Consider the following 20,027-nt stretch of genomic DNA (forward strand, 5'->3'; position numbering starts at 1 on the left):
TTTCAAGCTGCGAACATTTTTTGTTATCCCATGTTTTCCAGAGTTGATTTCAGATTTTGATATTTTGATTGAGATTTCAGATTTGAGTTGAAAATTGAAATTTGAGATTAGTGTCTTCACTCCTTCAGTTAACAAAATTTTCAACGTAAACTAGTGTTAAAGACTGCGATTAGAGTATTGTAAATAAGTTCAATTTCCGAATTCTTTGCTCTGATTTTCATTGTGATCGTGTGCACCTTGTACTCATGCACCCATCTCTATATGAGAGAAGGAAAGGAACGTTTTAATGGTTCTTAGGCTCTATTCTACCTGTGAGTTTTGTGGTATGTATTGTTTTATTTAGTCATTTCTGTAAATTAATAGTTTCACCTGTTCAGATAGCATTTCATACTCACTTGCATGATTTGCTTGTATGCACTATGCATTATTCAGATCAGCGGTCACTATGATAAAACTTGTTTACAGCACTAAGTTGACATTTATTTATTCATTTATTCAAATTTTGGGTCTGACTTTAATTTTAACAATCACAATTCGTTATCTTAAGCTTTTTGAACCTTCAGCAATCCGTAACGTTGTATATCTAATGTATCTCTGTTTGATATTTGCTTTGTAGAATTGAATATCACACGATGACCACGTCCTCGGAGGAAATTTTGCTGCAAGTTAGTAATGTGAAACATAAGAAAGGCGAAGGGACATTGTATGTCATGAGTGAACGAATTGCTTTCATCTTGCAAGGAAGCGAAACAGTTTCAGTGAGCCATCCTTATACTGATATTAAAGTACAGAAAATTTCTTCGGAATTCAAGACTAAAGTTCAGTTGCAGCTCGTGTTTCATGATAACAGTGCTTCTACTTTTCAATTCATCAAACCAGATAGATCAGAAGCTATGCGTGATAGAGATAAAGTAAAGGATGAACTCTCTAAATTACTACCAAAATTTCAGAAAAAAATGAACAAAGAATTGGAAGAGAAAAATAGAATTTTATCAGAAAATCCTGCTCTTTTACAACTCTATCGTGATTTGGTTATCACTCAGGTGATCAGTGCCGATGAATTTTGGTCACAGCATGCTCCAAAATATGCTCCTCGCAATACAAATAATAGCCAGCATACAGGCGTTCCTGGAAATTTTTTAGTCAACATAAAACCTCAAGTGGATGGTTGTAATTCGGTGAAGTACAATTTAAATTACGAAACCATAAACTGTATTTTCAAAACATATCCAGCTGTTAGAAAAAAACATTTGGAATATGTACCAAATAAGATGAGTGAATCGGAGTTTTGGAAAAAATTTTTCGAGTCACATTATTTCCATAAAGATCGTATTAACATGGGTTCGAATGATATATTTTCAGAATGTGCTAAATTTGACGAACAAGAATTGAAAAAGGAATTGAAAACGTTAGATAACGATAGTTTGGTGAATTTAAATTCAATGGAAGATGTTGATATGGATGAAGGTTACGGCTTATCGAATGATGATTTCATCAAAACCTCGAACTTGATTCACGAAAGTATTATTAAACGTTTTAATCAACATTCCATTAATGTCTTGAAAGCTAGTAAATTATATTCAAGTAGCTCGCTCAATGATAAAACGACAAGCAGTATTTCGAATTCCAATAACGAAACCAAAAATGGCACACCCAAGAAACACGATGTACCAAATGGAAATAGTGATAATTCTACGAGTGCGAAAAAAATGCGAGTATTGGATAAAATTAATTACGAAGATCTTAATCCTTCTTGTTCTAATAGTTCAGATCAAGAACAAAACAATTTGAAATTAACCAAAGTCGAGCAGTTCGCCAATAATTTAACGAAATGTTCAGACACAAGTAATAAAACGTTTAAAATGAAAGCAGCGAACACTATTAGGGAGCAGGTTGCTAATGACGTTTTGAAATGGTCCAAGCAAACATTTATTTCACCTATGAATCCTTCAGTTGCTGTTCAAGCTCTCGGTGAACTTACCCCTGGAGGAAGCTTGATGAAAGGGTTGTTGGATGATTCTCAGTCTGGCCAGTTGTTACCATCAGACGTTTCCAAGGAACTGCAGAATTTGTACATGGCGTTAGGAGAATTACTTCGACATTTCTGGGCCTGTTTCCCGCCAACGACGCCAACTCTTGAAGAGAAATTAATTAGGACTCATGAAGCACTGAGAAGATTTCACTCCGTAAAATTGAAGCCGTTCGAAGACAGCGTTTTACGCGAGCATAGCCACCTTAACCAAATATCTAGTCACTTGACGCTTATGCTGACCTCCGCGTACACAAAATTTTCCTCATGGCATTGTCGCCGAAAACCTCATCCATCTTAGCAAATTGCTGTGATAAGGTATCTTCCAAATGGTGATGTAATAACTTATTTATGATATCGAATACCCGTTGGGTTAACAAATTCTAAGCAGATACCATACTTAACTTAACTATCTATGATTCGTCGTAAAAGTGAAATTTTTCATTTTTTAAGTATATTTTGGTAAGTACATATATTCTTACAAGTACGTGCATGGATACATATTTTTCCTCATTGTTCATTATAAGACAAAATGTGAGTTTCTGTTGAAGTGTTGATTTCATTTATTCAATTTTTTATTACATTCTTTTTTCAATTTTCATGAAAGCTTTTGTAAAAACAGAGAAGTTTTAATGTTGCGAATAGTAGATTTATGCATTTTATGTTTAATTTTTAAAAAATTTGTTGTATTTTCGTTTTCATTTCGTAATTATACGCGTGTATTCGAGTTGACAATTTTTCATGTTTTTTTGTCGTTTTATCGTTCACTAATTTTTTCCTGTCCGACCATGGTATTCCGAAATACGAGGGGAAGCATTCATATTTCATGTTCTGTTCAGGGCATCACGGGTTATGTAATATGTTCATGCTATAGCTGAAAATTCAGGTCGATGTACGTTTATTTATGACAGGTGGGTCAACAATTCAGAGTGAAGCTTGCGTATTTAATTTCAATCATTACAGGGAAGCTCAAACTGCTGAAATAACAAAGAGTATCACCACTATTTTCATGAAATTTCAAATTTGACAGGAATATTGTCACATATTTTTTCTCATGAATTTATTTGTTTTTTATTTTAAAAAATTGATTCTTGAATCATGGAATGCGTATACACTAAAAACGAAAAGATTGATGAATTTTTCATGTTCTGAACGTTGTCTGGATTATATTATTATAATAATATACCTAGTCTGGATGTCTGGAATGGATTTGAACAATTTGAACCTTCCTTGAAGATGAAGAGTCTTTGAGAGCGACAACTCTGCTCATTTTTGAAAAAATGGGCAGACAGAGCCGAATTATTCCGATTCAGATCAATTATACCTAACACACACAGTTGCAAACTTGCACATTTTGTTGAATAAAGTGATTAATGAAAAAAAGTAAAAACTTTAATCAGAATTCAGAAACAGAATCGTCGAACTGCTTCGGTTTCAGTTTTTGTATTTCATCTTCCCTTCCCTTCGTACATATGTGCTGCTAGTGCTGCTGCTGCAAAGTGTGAACAAAGTACAAACGCGCGCCGCGCGGTTTGTTTTTTTTGCTATTCGTTTTGTGATGGTTTTGTGTGTAATGTAATCGTGATTCGTGAATAATAGGATTTGATTTCGCGAATACTTAATTTCATTTAATTTCTTGTTGTGTTGATTATTACAAACAAGTGAAGAGTTTTCATACTGTTGTTATACTGACGTATAGTAATTTAATTCATCTTCTCATTCGTGATATGAATCAGGTAAGAACAGTACTTCTTTTTGTTATTGCTTATCTACTCAACTTGAGCGCCATTAGTTGAATGTTGAATGTTAAGGTTTAACTCACTCTTCCAGTTGGTCCTTAATTTTTAATTCAGTCTTAACCAGTATTACATCAAAATAGTATTCGTACCGAGTTCAAAGTTCACTGTCGAAGTGAACTTCCATTGTAATTTACCATCTTCCGCAGTTACCGGCACAATGTAATACGGTATTTTCATTTCGTCAGTGTCGTTCAGCTGGAATCCGTTTTATAGAGTTGTTACTGTTTTACATTACCTAAGGTGATGTATTAGACAGATGTCGATAGATTTACCAGTTACCCGGCCTATTTTGTAATTTTGGTGCAATATTTCAGCATAGTATTGAATTCGAAGATTCTAATTTTAGCTTTGTTTTTTGATTGTTTAGATTGAATGGCAGATTTTCAAGATAAAAGTATCGAAATGAATACTAGCTCAGAAGGAAAAATATGCGCCAACGGGGACATAGGAAGTAACGAATGCAAACTAACTTGTACCTTGAAGAAGAATAATGATGAACATACGTTAAATGGAATCAATGGTGTCGATCGTATCTCCGATCAAAACGATGGTAATGTGTTATCACATTCAGCAGAAGAAAATGTGAAATTGAACGGAAATTCTAAAGTAGATGCAGTTCCTACTGATAGCGACGCAGTAGCTCTTACGTTTGAAGAAGATGCTAGTTCCGTTGAGAACAAATTTTCTGAAAACGGCGAGAAAGGTGGAACTGAAAATGTTATTCTCGATAAAGAAACGACCGCCAGTAAAGTAAATGAATCATCTACCAAGGTGGAAGAAAACGTCATTGTTGAATCCAATAAACAGACTGAATCTGCAGAAACTATCGTTGAATCGGATAAACCGGCTGTATCTGCGGAAATCACTGATGAATCGGATAAACGGACCGAATCTACGGATGCGGCGCTTGAAAAAAGCGAAAAACCTGTCAAAGAGTCTGAATCCATCGATGTGAAAGTAGTCGAATTGTCGACTTCTGATGAAAAATGTAAAGTTGATAAATTTGAGAAAGCGGACGCTCAGTCTAATGCAACAAATGAGAACGAAGATAGCAATGTCAATGAAGGGAAAAATAATTCTGTTAAAGAAAAAGAGGAAAAAATCTCCAAAGATACAACACCCAATGATGAATTAGCTACACAGCCCGAATCCGAGAAACCGGCCTCTGTTGAAAGTGATGAGATATGTACCATTGCGTCAAAAACTAACGATGAATCTGCGAAACAGCCTGATTCTGTAGAACCGATCGCTATCAAAAGTGACGAGGTATGTTCTATTGTACCAAAAAGCAGCGTTGAATCTACTAAATTGGGTGACTCTATTGATAGTACAACTGAAAATAATGGAGAAGCTGCCGAGATAACAGAATCTAGTTGTATTAAAATGGAAATATCTCCTATTGATAACGATAAGAACGATAACGATGAAGAAACGTCGAAAGTTCAACAGGTTGAAAATAGTGAAACGAATAATCTTACTTCTGAAACTAAGTCAGCGGATGTCGATGAAAAAACTGTTCCTTCCATTGAGACTCCCATCATTTCCGAAGAAACATCACCAAACGAAGTTGAGAAAATGGAAGTTGATGAAGTCGATACTGTACCAAACAGCTCGGAATCACTTTCAAGCACTACAGATGAGAAAAACATCGCTCTTAGCAACGAATGTCGCGTTGTTCTAGTGAAAGTGAGTGAAAGCCCAAATAAAGCCGGAGATTTAAACTCCGAGGTGAAATCCCAAATTTCCACCGAATCTAACAAAGGCATAAAGAGGAAGCGCAGTTCAGAAAATGAAGCATCCGAAGACGATTCTTCGAAAAAGTCAGGTGACGACATAAAAAATGAAGATGAACCTTCTTCCGCTCAAAAAAATAAGAAACAAAAACTGGAAGCTGGTGATGAGGAAAAGTCCAATGGAAAAGTTAGTCAGCAAGAAAGCCCTTCTTCGGCGCGTAAAAGTAAACGTTTGTCGGGTAAACCTAAAGAAACCAAAAACGAAGCGGAGCCTACGCGAAGAAGTGGTCGATCTGTAGCCAAGAATGATGTAGCATCTCCTGAAACCGACAAATCGCCTTCTGAGAAGAGTCGCCAGTCAACGCCTAGTTCAACTCCTAGAAAAAGCATCACTCCCTCTCCGAGGTCGAAAGCCAAAAATGAAACGGAATCTACATCCGCAAGCGAAAATGATAAAACTCCTCAGAAAAGAGTTAGTTCCCGTAGCAAGAGATCGTTGAATTTGAATTCCGATGAAGAGACCAGCCCACCTAGCGCTACGAAACGTCAGCAACGTAAGTCTAAAATCACTTCTAAAGCGACAACTGTCCAATCGAGTGACGAAGACCATGTCTCCGAAGAGGAAGACGTCTCGCAGTCCGCCAAAAAAAGTCGAACCTCGAAATCTAAAGGAGGCGCTAAAAATACCAAGAATTCTACCGCTAAATCTCCTGCTGGCGATGTTCAAAGTGATCAGTCAGTAAGTGATAGTGAAGATGATGCTGTCGATAAGTCCAGGAGTAAAAAATCACGTCGCGGTGGTAATTCTAAAGCGGTTTGTATTTATTATCTCTCTGCCTTAATTCGTTGTGCTGAATTTCATGTATTGAATGAGCTGTATTTTTTTTGCCCTGTAGATGACAAATAAACTTGATAAAATGAAACGTCTTCTGGTCTATGCGAATTTAAAAGTTTCGCATTATGGGAGATTCTTCAAAGATTGCGACACTGATAGAGAAAAGGTCGATTTCGTTGTAAATTATTTGCGAGAAAAAGGCTTAAAAGGTGAGATAAACGTCAGCTGCCTAACTAATCGAGTTTTTATTGTATATATAACGTGTATTCGTCCATTTTTCCTACAGGTGAACCCACGATTGAAAACTGTAAAAAGTTGGGTAAAAAAATCGCAAAGGAGAAAGAAGTAGCTCAGTTGGACAAAAACAATATTATAGATTCATCACCAAGTGAGTGATATTTGAAATTATGTAATTTGATTTTTAATAGATTATCCATTAATCCCTTATTATAAGTAAGGTAACTGTGAAAATTTTCTTACGGAGTATTTTATCATTTCAGGCACAAGCGGAAGCCGTGTTACAAGATCTCGTCGATCTGCATCGAGACGCTCCTAATATGTACATCTGTTCGTCACTTATTAAATTTTTGAAACGGTTAATTGTTTTCGTTATAGGTAGTCTAGGAATAATACACACTTTCCGTAGATTTAAAGTATAAAGACTATCAATTTAGCCTATCGAAGAGTACCACTTTAAATTTATTTCATATACATTTTTATAATTATTTAGAATTTATCGTTATTCTTCGACGTTCTGTCTTTTTTTTCGTTTTGCTCCCTCAGAATATTTTACGAGTGAAATTTGAGTCGTGTTTTTAATTTCTAGAACTGTTTATTTTTTATTTATTTGTAATTTTAAATTACATAGCCATTGAATGTGTCAATGTTGCATATTTTCGTGTAAAACAATACTAGCTGGCGTGATTTATGGTATGAAATGTTCAAATTATGAATAGTCATGTTTTCAGTTTCTAAATTTCTGAAGTAAATTATTGTCTTGTGATTTAACTGTTTTGTAGATAGATGTATCTTCTTGAAGTATCTACATTAAGTATTTCAAAATGATTTTTTTTTTTTTTCAATTAGCTGCAAACTAAGTTAATACCTATGTTAATACGTATAATTCTTTCGGATAAATTCCTGTTACGATGAGTGCTTGTCATTCATTGATTGTCATATTTTTTTTCTTATTATTGAAACGGTACGGATGGAAAAATTATTTTTAAAAATTTATTTTATAAAATATTTTAACAAAAGTGTTGCGGTTTAATTTTATTGTACCTACGTAATTCCTGGGGAACAGTTTGCTGTAAAAATACTTATCACTTATTTCAGTTGTGAAAAATGATGACTTTCACCTCTCAAAATCGAGGATTTTCAGAAAGTAGTTTAATAACGAAGTCCTTGCTGGAATTAACTGGATATCGATTGGTACTTAATGTAATAATAAGCGTATTCTATGTTAGGAAGGTACCCATTTTTGAAGTAGAAAAAGAAAACATTTTTTTGAAAATACATATTCATTTCTCTTCAAATCGGTACAACGATTTCAAAAAAAAAAACGCGTCTTCTCGTATCCGGCCGGCTGTTGCTTTTTATTTAATATAATTGTTTTCAGTTTTTTAATTGTGCCAACATGAATTTGACATTACGATTATTGCAAGTTTTTAAAATAATTTCTTTTAATTTTGAAAAATTGAAGCATTTTTTGATACTGAAATGATAATGGGAAAGGGAAAATGGAGGTAAAGTCTCTTCAGCGAGAAAAATGTTTGCGTCATGGATATGTCTTTTGAAGTATTGAAAATATTATTGATAAGAACATTATAGGATTTTTTTCAAGTATTCAAAAATTTGATGAAAGTTGGAAATTCATTTTTGGAATTTTTGGAAGTCTGACTCTGTAAAAATATACTTCAATGTTAGTAATTCTTTGCAATTTTGGACCCACTTACGCAAGTGCCCCCAGCGCAACAAGAAATATCCAAATTTATCAATTTCTTCATGTAAAGAACTTATCCGGATTTTTTCGAAGGTTTCAAAAGCCTAACAAAACGTTGAGAATATTATGTACCTCGCAATTTTTCAAGTTACCTGCCGGAGGTTTTAGGAACTTTCAAAAGTCTGACGAAATGTTAAAAGTACCTACCTAGGTATATTTCAAAATTTTCCATGTTTTATTTTTAAAAATCTACATAATCTCTGGAACTGGTTTAAATCCGACAAGCGTTCATCGCGATTTTATCCCGAGTTCGTAAATGTCGGGTTGTCAGGAATTGAACTTGAAAAATTGAACTATTTTTGTCTACGCGCGCGTGACTGACAAAAATTTTGGAGAGACCCCGTCTGATGCAAAAACATAGCCATGTCAGTGAAAAAAACTCAAGCGCACTGATGCGTTAGAAAAGATAATTTTCGGTTTATGTACCTACCTATCAAGATTTCAATAGTTTTATTCGAGCATGTTTGATTTTTAAAAAAAAGTCGTAACACAACAGAGATAAGTATACCATGAATGGTTATACTGTATATTATTTTTTTCAAATCTCGAAATGGTTTTGCTTTGATAAAACTCAATTATTATTATTAATATTATTGTTTTAGATATTATATATACATACTACCAACATAAAGAAACACGTGATATTACTGGGTAAATTTAAATGTACATAGATGATTTTCGATCTAAAATAAATTGAAATTTTCCTCAAAATATTACAAGTAGTTGAAAAAATTATCCCCTCCTCAAAAAAGAAGAATAAGCGAATGAAAATTAAACTCATGGAATTTCAACAGTTTTGAAATCATAAGTACATATCAGAACTGACGAAAATGAAAAAATAGTCTGCATTTGTTTTTAAAATACGAGTAGGTTGGTCAATTTTCATTATAAAATTTCGATAGCTCAGCAATGCAGCATAAGATAATTTTTTATCCGGATATTCTTGAAATTATTCTGTGTAAAAAATGAAAAACTTGAAATACCGATGAAAAAACATTGGGGTTGAAAAAAGAAATGAAAATAAATACGTACCTATATGCGTGAATTTGTATAGAAATTTTCCACAGTGTTTGAAAAAGCCATTTTCAGGGTCAACTTACAATAATAACTGCCTATAATATAACTTACTTATTGTTGCGTATTTTTTATCGCGTCGAAAAGAATTTATTCCAAATATCTTTTCATAACGGCATAAATTAAACTTCGCATTTCATTAAATGACTGGTGGAAATTTTTGTAGCTGCGTAAAATTTTGGTAGGTATTTACAAGGAAAGAAATTATCCCTGAATGGTTACTCAAGTGGCGAATATTTCCTGAAAATTGTACACAGCGCCACGGTTTCGTTTTCTACAATACACGTTATCCCACTAGAAAAAGCTGTGTTCAGTTTAAAGCTGTAAGCTAACTCGCTTGCACGCGTTTCCCGCACATGGGAAAGTTGGCGCTGAAATTTAATTTGTAGGAAAAAACAAACATGCAAGATGTTCGTTGCGAATGATGAATTTCATTGCGATATATTAAAAACCGATTGACAAGATATTTTTGTGGAAACTTTTTTCCATGTTATTCTGTGTCGTATAAAAAATCAAGTAGAATTTTTTTCGTAGAACGTGTCGTCTAATCCTTCCATTGCAAAGTGATTTTCTACTCCGTCAAAATATTGATTTGATTTACAACGCAATATGGATATGCCAGCCGGTAAGTATCTACTTATATTTGCAAAAAGTTTACTTATCATTCTATGTACTATTCCATTAGCAAATATTTTGCGGGCAACTTTTGCTTTGATTAAAAACTTAGTTGGGAATACTTTTTATTAAATGCAGTTCATCCAGTGTCAACTAAATTCCAGCTGTTGCTCGTGTTTGTTTGTTGATATAGATATGGCTTTCATGAGTATGATTTTATCTCAAATTTAAACCATCATTTATCAGCCTTTTAAATTATTTTTAATTTTAATGCATACCTAGTAGATATTAAGTGTCTATTTTTGCATATCAAAATTTACAGACACATTGTTGCCCTATCAATGAGGTTGTTGATTACACAATATAAGTTCCCCTTATTCGAATCGAGTTGGCACCAGGTACCTATATGCTTGATTCTAAGAACCTAGTATTAAATGGAAGGATAAAAAAAACACAAAATAATTTCAAATTTTGTTGAAATTTCATCAGTTTGATTTTTTAGTTAGGTACTAGTTTAGTCTTTTCAATATGTTTTGAACGATTTTTTATAAAATTTTACAAAAATTTCATTATCTTTTGCCAATTTTCACTAGGTAATACATACGAGTAATTGCAAATCTTTATTTTGTGTTTCTATGTTATTTTTTAACATGTTTTAAACACTTTTTCAACCAACTTTTGTAAAATTTTTGTAAAATTTTTGTAAAATTTCGTGATTTTATCTAATTTTTGAAGATGAGTCAATTTTATTACTCGAATGAAATGCTCTTTTCCGCTAGGTATTTTCTATTATAATAAGCGATCAAATTTGCATGTAAGAAAATATACAAACGTTCCGTTCCAGCACATTTTATTCCATTAACCGAATTATTCTATATTATCCGCTATTCTAATAATATAAGCTAATAAGCGGGATGTGGGACTTACTTGCAGTAAAATAAAAACGTTAGCTACAGATATAGGTACTTACTACTCGTATTTACTTGCTTATTTTCTTTTTAACTAATTTTGAATCAATTTCTCGTTCTCGTATACTTAATTCTTTTTTTGTAAGTAATTTTCATTGTTTTTTAAACCAATTTTGAACTTTTGAGAATATTCGTTAATAGGTATTAGGTATACCTTTATGTAGAAATTTAATGCTGAGAGTGCAGCAGGTATAATTAGCTGGAAAATGGTATGAATATTTTTATTAAAAAAGGTTGAAATGACCTAGATTTTCATTCTGTCGACGAGACCAACTGTAATACACGTGTACCTACTACAGGAAATTTCTTATCATTAACAAGCTAAAACGATTGCAGCTTTCCTCTGTTATTAGATACATGACATAGAAAAAAGTTCATTGCTCCTCATTGAATTTATTGACCATCGTCATTACCGCTTTTTGCGAATAAACGAAACCTAACAAATTGATTTTTTTTTTTGTTGTATGTAGAACCGAATTTCCAATTACATATTGTAAAACAAGTGGTTTATGACAGTGTTGTTTTTTTTTTTTTTTTTTTTTTTTTGTTCTTTCAACTCGCATATTATTATATCAGTCATACTACTACTATGTACATTTCAACCACAATTTACCCATCAAAAGCATGAATTTTATCAGAAAAGGTCAGATTTCAAAAAACCTATACCTGAAGTGGAGTGAATTGAAAGAAATTTTGGTTACCTGTTGTTCATGTATGTGCATAGCTACCTATTTAGTATAATATTCTCTCCGAGTACATACCTATCTACACTTTGAAATGGATATTGATTAGGTACATACTAGAATAAATTCGTCAATTTTCGAAGAAAAAAAAAACTGAAAAACCTGCAACAAAAAGGAACATGAAAAAAACAAAATCGTATAGAGCGTAAAATTTCTCATTAAGCGCTTAAAAGAAACCCGCCCGTCGTCCCCTATCCTCGCTTCTTACAACACTAGGTACAACTCAGAGATATTTTCAGTCAAACTTATTAACACTAACAATTAAAAACGATTACGAAATTGATGAAATCCAAGGAGCAAGGAAGGTAACCAAAATGCAAAATATCAAGTTAGGTACCTATCAGTTTTCATCCTTTATCCTTCGGCTGTACCCCGCATACAAACATTAAAGCAAAATCGAGAGTTATTAATTCATGAATATGAAAAAATTTTTCGATCTGATAGTGACCATACTAACTATCTCTTGAAATTCATATTTAAGTAAAAATTGGAAGAACTTTGTACATATGTATAATGTTTTAATTTTTTGTATGTATTCCCAAGTTGATCAAGAAGACTTTGTAAAAAAAGAAAAGTGAACAAAATCGAAAAACAACATTTGTCTTCGGTTGGCCAAGCTATAGTTCAAATTTGTTGAATGAAAACTATTGTAACTTATTTTAGAAAAGTGTTGAAACAAAAAAAATGTATTTTTCGTGACCCCTGAGAGAACCAAAAAAACACGAGTAAAATTCTCCTCAGGTGTCCTTTTCGAATGAAAATCAGCTACCTATTTGTATGTACTAAGTATTGTGTCCATTTTAATTAAAATTCTATTTTTAAAATTTGAAATTTTACTGCGTTTGAAAACGATGGTGAAGAGAAAAGGGCTGTACACCAAGTCACCCGTATCAGTCGTATTTTTTGCTGCCTTCTTTGACATTATTTGATATATTTTTAATTCGTTTTTTAAACTCTGCTTATGACACAATGCACAAAAACGAGTGTCTGTCTAGAGCTATACTTAATACCAGTAGAATGCGTAGGATTCATCATCTCTGCCATTGTCATTCTGCGTCTGCTAATAATTGATAAGGGGGAAAATAATGAATTATGCATCATAAACCCATCCAACAGAATATGAATAGGTAATAGGTATCAGGTTTCAAAATCAGAAAATTGGAAGCTTTTCGTATGCATGTTACTCGTATGATGTACGTAGGTAGAGGTACCTAATACCTATCTACCAGTCATGCTGACGCATCAAACTCTCGATTATATTTTTGGAATTTGAAGACTTCTCAAATAAGGGATGGTCACAAGGCTTACTGCAATCATCTTCTAATATCTATCATTATTTCTTTACCTAGCCATACCACGAAGCTCACCTATCATCCGTATGTAGATGTATCTTATTCGTTCGCGCATAGCGATACGTACCTAATGTGCGAAAAAAATTGCTTCGCTTTATTTACACAGATGATATACCATATGCCATGTACTGTTTACCTACCTACGGGTACGGGTACTTCGGTTTATCCGGATTCAGATGTTCGTACTTACCTATATGATTTAATATTCAACTTATGCTGAAACCTCCGAGAAATTAAAGCGTTCAATGTTTACCTAAAGTATCTAAGGAAAACTTACATCACGTCGACATACTGAGAAAATAACTACCTACCTAAACGCTTTCATTCATCAACTCGATGAACTTCAAAGGTGGAAAACTTATTAAATTTTACGCCGGCCAGCGATAAAATTGCGATGGTGCAGGGTGGATTTCTAGAAGCACCTAGCAAAGAAGCAAGCACGTCGTTTTACGAGCGCGTCACGTGATAACAATCTTAAAAACTGCTGATAATGTGTGGTAGGTAGGTAGGTACTTATCTACACCGACACCCACACCTATATAGGTACGTGCCGGATGCGCAATGAATTTAAGCATACCTACCTACATACAAAGAAATTCGTCCAGACTTGCGAGTATTATCGGAATAGGATTCGTGTTGTATTATTAATTCAATAATTCGTAAGGAAAAAATCGTTAACCTTTCGAGTGAAGGGAAAAATTCAAGAATACGCGATTGAATTGAACAAAAACAGCTGTTTGTTTACATTTGATGTGGCGAAGTTACGCCTTCTAACATGTACTATTGACGTGGAATGGTGGTTCTTCTCGCAGGAATAGTACAGTGTTACGACGACGCACATCTCGCTATCATTCGTGAGAGATATAAAATCAATATGGAGCGCCGCGTCACCCACTGTGGCTGGGTACAATTTGTTAAATTTGGTATAGCCAGCATGAGACAAGCTTATTGTAAAAATCTTTCTCGAGTGGGGAATGCGAGAGAATTCACCTTCACCTTGAATTCGTTCGGAATTCGCTGTTGAAGTCACCCTTACACACAGGTTACCTACACATTTTTCCATAGCGTCGATCCGATATCTCAGGTCGGTCGAAGGGTCGAGCGTCGGGTCGAGTTCCTCATATTTTGAAAAAAAAAATCATAAACCCGTCGATTGTAAATAATGCGTCCTTGTGATCGTTAGTTGTATTTATTCGATTGGAAATGAACATTTCCGCATTGAGTGTATACTGTATAAATATATACTAGGTATGTATTCTGAAATGTCTTTTGAGTTGAGAAAAAAAATGGAAGAAAATTGCGACTGCGTCGTTAATGTTTGCCGCACGTAATTTTCACCCTCTGTTCGTTGCGTTGTTTATTTGTCGGATGACCGTGATAAATTGGATCGGCATTAGGTTTATATAGATACAATATGTATCGCAGCCTCCGTAGACCTCCTCCTTCCATCTTCCAATAACATTGAATCTCAAGAACATGAAATTTTATGAGAAAGTGAAATGGTACCTAGACCTACCTATCTTGAAAGAAACTTCGTTGATGCTTTGGGTAAAGTACGTACGACGATTAGTCTACCTCCGTAAAAAATGTCCCTTAAGTGCTTTCAAGGAAGTCAAAATTTATTCATTGATATTTGTTTTAAATTAGGTAGGTTGTACATTATAAACTTGAAAATTAATCGAGTGGATTTTGATTGTAATAATGACACGCCTTTACGACACTGTCGCAATGGAAGAGAGGTAGCAAGCTGAATAGGTCCAAATTTCTATTATTACTCACCTAGTTCGTTATGCTGATCCTCTGTACAAAAAAGTTTATGTGATAATCGCGGTTTGGAAAAAACTAACGAAATAAGTAGTTACCTACATATTATACTTAGCACGTACAATACAATGCAACGCTATACATTTATAAAAGCTCATCGACACTTCTAGCTCCTCATCAGCAAGTTACACAGGCTACTAGTTACTACAGAGACAGACAGCTAGGCCAACCGGTCTAACAAAACCCCGACTCCCTACTCATCATTGTGGAAACTAAATAATTAAAATAATGTAGGTATCATAAGCATTGCGAAGGATTAAAAACTGTTTTTTCGAATGAGCGTGATGGCACCTCTTCAGATCTGGAGACAAACAAACACGTACACAGGCACACTTATAAGCAAGATAAGTTGTCTATTCACTCGTTGAAAGGAGAAGATCAGTGATTATAAAACATTTTGACATTTTCCAAACGTAAAATTTCAACAGGCCGTCATTTTTATGGATTTACTTAGATTCAGAGGCAGCTTGGCGAATTTTTCAAAATTATTGATCATCTTAGCGAAGAAAATTATGTAGAGTATAGTCGACAGTAGTGAGAGTTTCTCTATATTTAAGCACTTTGAAAATTTCAAATTTTTTAGAGCAAATTACCATTTTCAATCTATAGCTAAGCTACAAGCGAAGCATACAGATACATTTTCGAATTAGAGTGACCAAATATCGATCTTCGGATACTAGAACACTTTAAAGTTTTTAAGTCATTTGGTACTCTGGTCAGAGCCCAAAGCCTCGCGTCTCCAACATAACATTTTAATTTTCTATCAAGTGCTCTAATTCAATCATCGTCAGCTAACAAATATGATCAAATTAGAAAACTCACTCGATAGTGTCCCCAGCTTTCCAAATTTGAAAATACGAGTAGTAAAGGAATTGAAGAAAACTGATGCGTTATTACTTATTAGTTATATAAAATGATAATTCGAACTCAGCGTACTAAAATTGACGAGAAATCTACGAGTCACAACATAGGTACTTTCATTAAAATTTTTCGAAGGACATTGCAGTAGAAACCGATTAAAAAACCACACGTTAAATGTCATTTTTTGAATTTTTGGTAGGTAGGTAGGTAGGTAGGTAGGTAGGTAGGTACATATTTTAAATTTTGGCTCTGTTCGAGTCATTGGAAAGGAGTTTAGAGAGTTCGTATCGAAAAAATGAACCAATAGTAGTTTAATGAATCACTTTCTTATTAGTAAAACCATCGATGTGCCACTTCAAATTTATTTCATTTTTTGAAAATTTTGATTAGAATTGAGTGCTCTTGAGAAGTATCAAGGTTCAATTTTGAAAATGAATTTGTTGAAAAAAAAATTTAAAAAAATGATTTTACTTCAATTTCTTTGAATTTTCTTGCGATTGGCTTTCAAATTCGTATTCATCATATAATAAGTTCAGCTTTCACTGTAAAAGTTCTTATTTGGTTTTTCAGATTTTAAATCGTTCACGTAGGTATATAAGGGTTGGTACTTACTACTTACTACCTAACTATTCATTTTATTTAAATAAATTAAAACGCCGTACTTTAATAGACGTGCTTCAAGTTTACCCAGCCCCAAAATGTGATTCTTTTTAAAAAGAAGTTCGGAAGGGGTTTGAGAAAAAGTTTTTTGAACGGTTCACCGTTTCGAGTTGGTTCAAAATCTATTTAAGAACATGTTTTGAAAAGTCAGCAAATCTCAGTGAAAATTGCGTTCAGATAGTAGGTACAATTATGTTTTTGGCTCTGAAGGAGGGTGTACGGCTGTCCAACAAAATGTATCAAACGTTTTTTTTTCTTTCAGGTGAACGAATGTAATATTAATATCTTTTTATTCGTTGCTCATAAATCATTAAAAAATGAATGAAAAAGTAAAGACTTCTTTCCCGAGATGTGATGTTATTAAACCAAGGAGAGGCGAGAGGGGGTGTGAATACCTTCGTTCTGACCTTTTTTTTTCTCCCGTAGCTTTATGTTGTATGCGTCGAAAGTTTTCACGCTTCGCAAGTTCTCAGAGCTATTTCATCTCTGGCGTTATAATTTTTTCTTTCAACATAATTATGTGGTTTCGTGAAAAACATTTACCTAGTTTGTTTATCCTTCTAAAAACTTTCATAGGATTATTAAGTATTTTTCTTGAATTTTGAGTGATGTTACTGGTTACGAGTTATTCGAATAGGCCTAACTATATTTTACAACTAAATTCGATTAAAAAATTTATACCTAATCAAAAAGCTGGCACCTTAAATTCAATAAGTAGGTAAATTAAGCGCATTAACATGACACCATTTGGTGTGAATATAAGTTTTAGATTTTTTTTTCGCAATTTTTGTGGTCAGTAATTTTTAAACTCTAATACGACAAGTTATAATTTGAAGTTGTTTTTCAGATAAAAAATAAATTTAACAACTTTTTTCATAAATGTATTCATCCAAACCTCGACATACATTATGTAAATGTCCTATAGGATTGCAGTTAGATACCGGGATTTTATATTTTACATATGTACCTGTCAAAAAAGATCAAAAAATTGAACATCCAAGTTAGGCTCTCTCCCTGGTACGCCTAAAAAAAAAATGATACTAACGATGAATGAGCACCTGCCTGTTTTCCTCTCTTTTCTCAGTAGGACTGACGAATTCGTAAAATGGTTTGATTTAATTAACTTTAAGTTAGGTACTTCGAAACCGTATAATCCAATAATTAAAACGCTGCGAGATGTACCAATAAGAATTCTTGAAATGTGATTAGATAAATTCTCTTTATATATATTCGCAATTACGAACGTTTTTCTCGTCATTGGTACAGTCGTGCTATGTCGTCTGTTTTGTTCTTGTCGAAGGAATATTAAAATTTTTTCGAATACGTCATTCGCATAAAGATGAAGAAAACCTAAGCAAGACAATACGAGATAACTGGAATTCTAAATCAACTCGAATATTTTATTGTTTTTTATTTTCCTCCTTTTATCATACCTATTCTGGAGGAGGAAAAAAATACATTCGAATAGATGTATTGTGCCAATTGGCATTGAAGTAACACGTTCTGCGAGTGTCACAAGCATCGAAATCTAATTTAATATAGGTTACATAGGTAGAATTTGTTTGGTACCCAACTTTGGATTTATAGGGGCACAGCTTCGTGTACGTTTTGAAGAAATGTACACATGGACCCAGCTTATCAGTAATAGAATTTTTTCTGCACACGAGTGACGATATCCAGATAAACATAAAATATAGAGCTTATACGAATCAGGCCGGTACATAAGTACTTGAGTAGGTAGAGTAGGTATACAAAAAAAAAGGTATTTCTCTAATCTTCAAAAATTTAATTTTCAAATTGATTTTAGCGACCCACTCACGACATATACACCTCGTAGGTGCATTTTTCTGCCTTCAAGTTTCTCTCAAATAGATTTTATTTTTGTTTTTATGCTAAATCAAGTAGGTATAGGAATGCAGAGAAAAACATAGATTATCATTTTTCACGCTTCCACGCTCCAAATTGTTGGATTCTCAAGGATACAATCAAAACGACTCAAAAATTTTAATTCAGCCATTTCTGAGGAAATGACAAGTAGGTAGGTACGTTCTCACAGAGCAAACCACGCGCCATTAGAACCGTTCCCTGTATAAATTTATATCCAATGTCTTCTTGTTTGATAAATTTTATTAGTAATAATTTTTTTATCGAACGATTTTATGATTAAATTTTCAAGGAAAAACGAACATAACTGTCGTAAAAATGTATTAGCGACGATTGCTTTTTCGCGCTATAAAGAAATGACAAGTTTTGTACGAATGAAAATCACATCAAAAATTGATTGAAATTTCTTTACCATGCTTAGACCCGATAAAAATAAACCTGTCACGTTTATGTATATGTACCTACATCTGATACTTGTACAAAAAGTAGGCATACCTACCTACTTAATTTACGAAAAAGGGTTCGAATATGAGAAAATCTTTTCAATGGATATAATTTATTTTAGCGATAAATTTTTCACGAAAGTAAGACGTATCTATACCAATACCTACCTACCGTATTGTAGCTTTGAGTTCGAAATGAAATATTTCGTAAATTATTTATTACCTATTTCCAAAATGAGTTACTTGTCTTTGATACAATATTAATCTAAGAAACAAAAGATATCATTTAAACATCGTCTACGTATTTTCTAGTCGGCGGAATCACTCGTCGTGGCATTTCTTAATGTTAAACGTTTCACCGATGTTGAGTAATCCACATTTACATAGTGTAACATACGTATTTGTTTCATCAAAATACAAATAAATGTATACCTACTGGTAGCTAGACGTCAAAAAGTAGGTTTCATAATATTGCGTTTAGGTATTTTTAATTTTTTATGGTGGAGCTTCAGATTTTTTTTTGAATTTTTTACAGAACTTTTTTTCTTTATTAACAAACATTTATCCGGTTTAAATTTTAAGTCAACGTAAAGGTTACCTAACAAAGAACTTCATTTACAAAAACCCTTTTCCAAAATGACTTTCCATCAGATATTCTAGTTCCTCGCACAATTTACTATCCACCCGAAAAGCTAAAAAAATTCCTTGAGAATAGACCATTCATCACCCGCTGCATTAGTTAAACAGAAGCTGTAGAAGAATGAAAAGCATCCATTATTCGAGATGGCTTTGTTAACCCAATTATTTCTCATATGTTACCTAGCTACCTACCAAAAAAAATTCTTATCGAAGTTAACCGTATCTATCGCGCCTACGTTTTACCCACCAGTGCACCATATATTAGTAGGTATACGAGTATATACCTAATTTAATGAAATTACTTACCGAACCCTGTACAAACAAACTTGTACACTACTTTTAGCGAATACTTACCTTCCTAAAGTTTTACCCGAATAAAAAAGTCGTATAATTTCATTCAAAATTGCAAAAAAATGTAATTTAGATTGATTTTACGCGAGAAACTTGTACACAAACCTTAATTAAAGTTTACCTATGAAGCTTGAAAAAATATATTTACTTCCCAAACTTCCAGCTTTTAATGTCTTTATATCCAGTCATTGCGTATTTTTGTCATTTTTCTCGTA

At 33.4% G+C, this 20,027-nt stretch overlaps 3 protein-coding genes across 5 annotated transcripts in view; all 3 read left to right on the forward strand.

Annotated features, from left to right (window-relative positions):
* Positions 1 to 26: 26 nt before the first annotated feature.
* Tfb1 (transcription factor B1) lies at positions 27 to 2,764 on the forward strand. 2 transcript variants are annotated; one of them, XM_065345247.1, is made up of 2 exons: positions 27 to 311; positions 617 to 2,764. In XM_065345247.1, exon 2 carries the CDS (start codon positions 633 to 635, stop codon positions 2,328 to 2,330), a length of 1,698 nt encoding a protein of 565 aa, XP_065201319.1. In that variant the 5' UTR covers positions 27 to 311; positions 617 to 632; the 3' UTR covers positions 2,331 to 2,764. The 2 variants fall into 2 exon arrangements, with proteins under 2 accessions (XP_065201319.1, XP_065201318.1); XM_065345246.1 differs by having other exon boundaries at positions 28 to 323.
* An 800-nt stretch (positions 2,765 to 3,564) lies between these two features.
* Positions 3,565 to 7,399, forward strand: LOC135832176 (muscle M-line assembly protein unc-89-like). Its single transcript, XM_065345243.1, has 5 exons — positions 3,565 to 3,765; positions 4,196 to 6,375; positions 6,458 to 6,605; positions 6,683 to 6,784; positions 6,897 to 7,399. The coding sequence occupies exons 2-5, from the start codon at positions 4,201 to 4,203 to the stop codon at positions 6,950 to 6,952; spliced, it is 2,481 nt and encodes an 826-aa protein (XP_065201315.1). The 5' UTR covers positions 3,565 to 3,765; positions 4,196 to 4,200; the 3' UTR covers positions 6,953 to 7,399.
* Positions 7,400 to 9,777: 2,378 nt separating this feature from the next.
* The window catches only part of LOC135832175 (small G protein signaling modulator 2-like), a 30,704-nt gene continuing 20,454 nt past the window's right edge, over positions 9,778 to 20,027 (forward strand). For both annotated transcript variants that reach the window (XM_065345241.1, XM_065345242.1), the window contains exon 1: positions 9,778 to 10,097. In XM_065345241.1, coding sequence (XP_065201313.1) covers positions 10,082 to 10,097 — 16 coding nt within the window. In that variant the 5' untranslated portion in view covers positions 9,778 to 10,081. The remainder of the gene's footprint in view (positions 10,098 to 20,027) is intronic.

This window comes from Planococcus citri, chromosome 1, assembly GCF_950023065.1.
Source record: "Planococcus citri chromosome 1, ihPlaCitr1.1, whole genome shotgun sequence".
Lineage (NCBI taxonomy): Eukaryota > Metazoa > Arthropoda > Insecta > Hemiptera > Pseudococcidae > Planococcus > Planococcus citri.

Excerpts from the sequence above, each read along its gene's own strand:
- Tfb1 (XM_065345247.1), top strand. The coding sequence starts at position 633 with ATGACCACGTCCTCGGAGGAAATTTTGCTGCAAGTTAGTAATGTGAAA.
- LOC135832176 (XM_065345243.1), top strand. The coding sequence starts at position 4,201 with ATGGCAGATTTTCAAGATAAAAGTATCGAAATGAATACTAGCTCAGAA. Across the intron at positions 6,606-6,682 it reads GCGAGAAAAAGGCTTAAAAG|GTGAACCCACGATTGAAAAC; the intron begins GTGAGATAAACG and ends TTTTTCCTACAG. Across the intron at positions 6,785-6,896 it reads TATTATAGATTCATCACCAA|GCACAAGCGGAAGCCGTGTT; the intron begins GTGAGTGATATT and ends TTATCATTTCAG.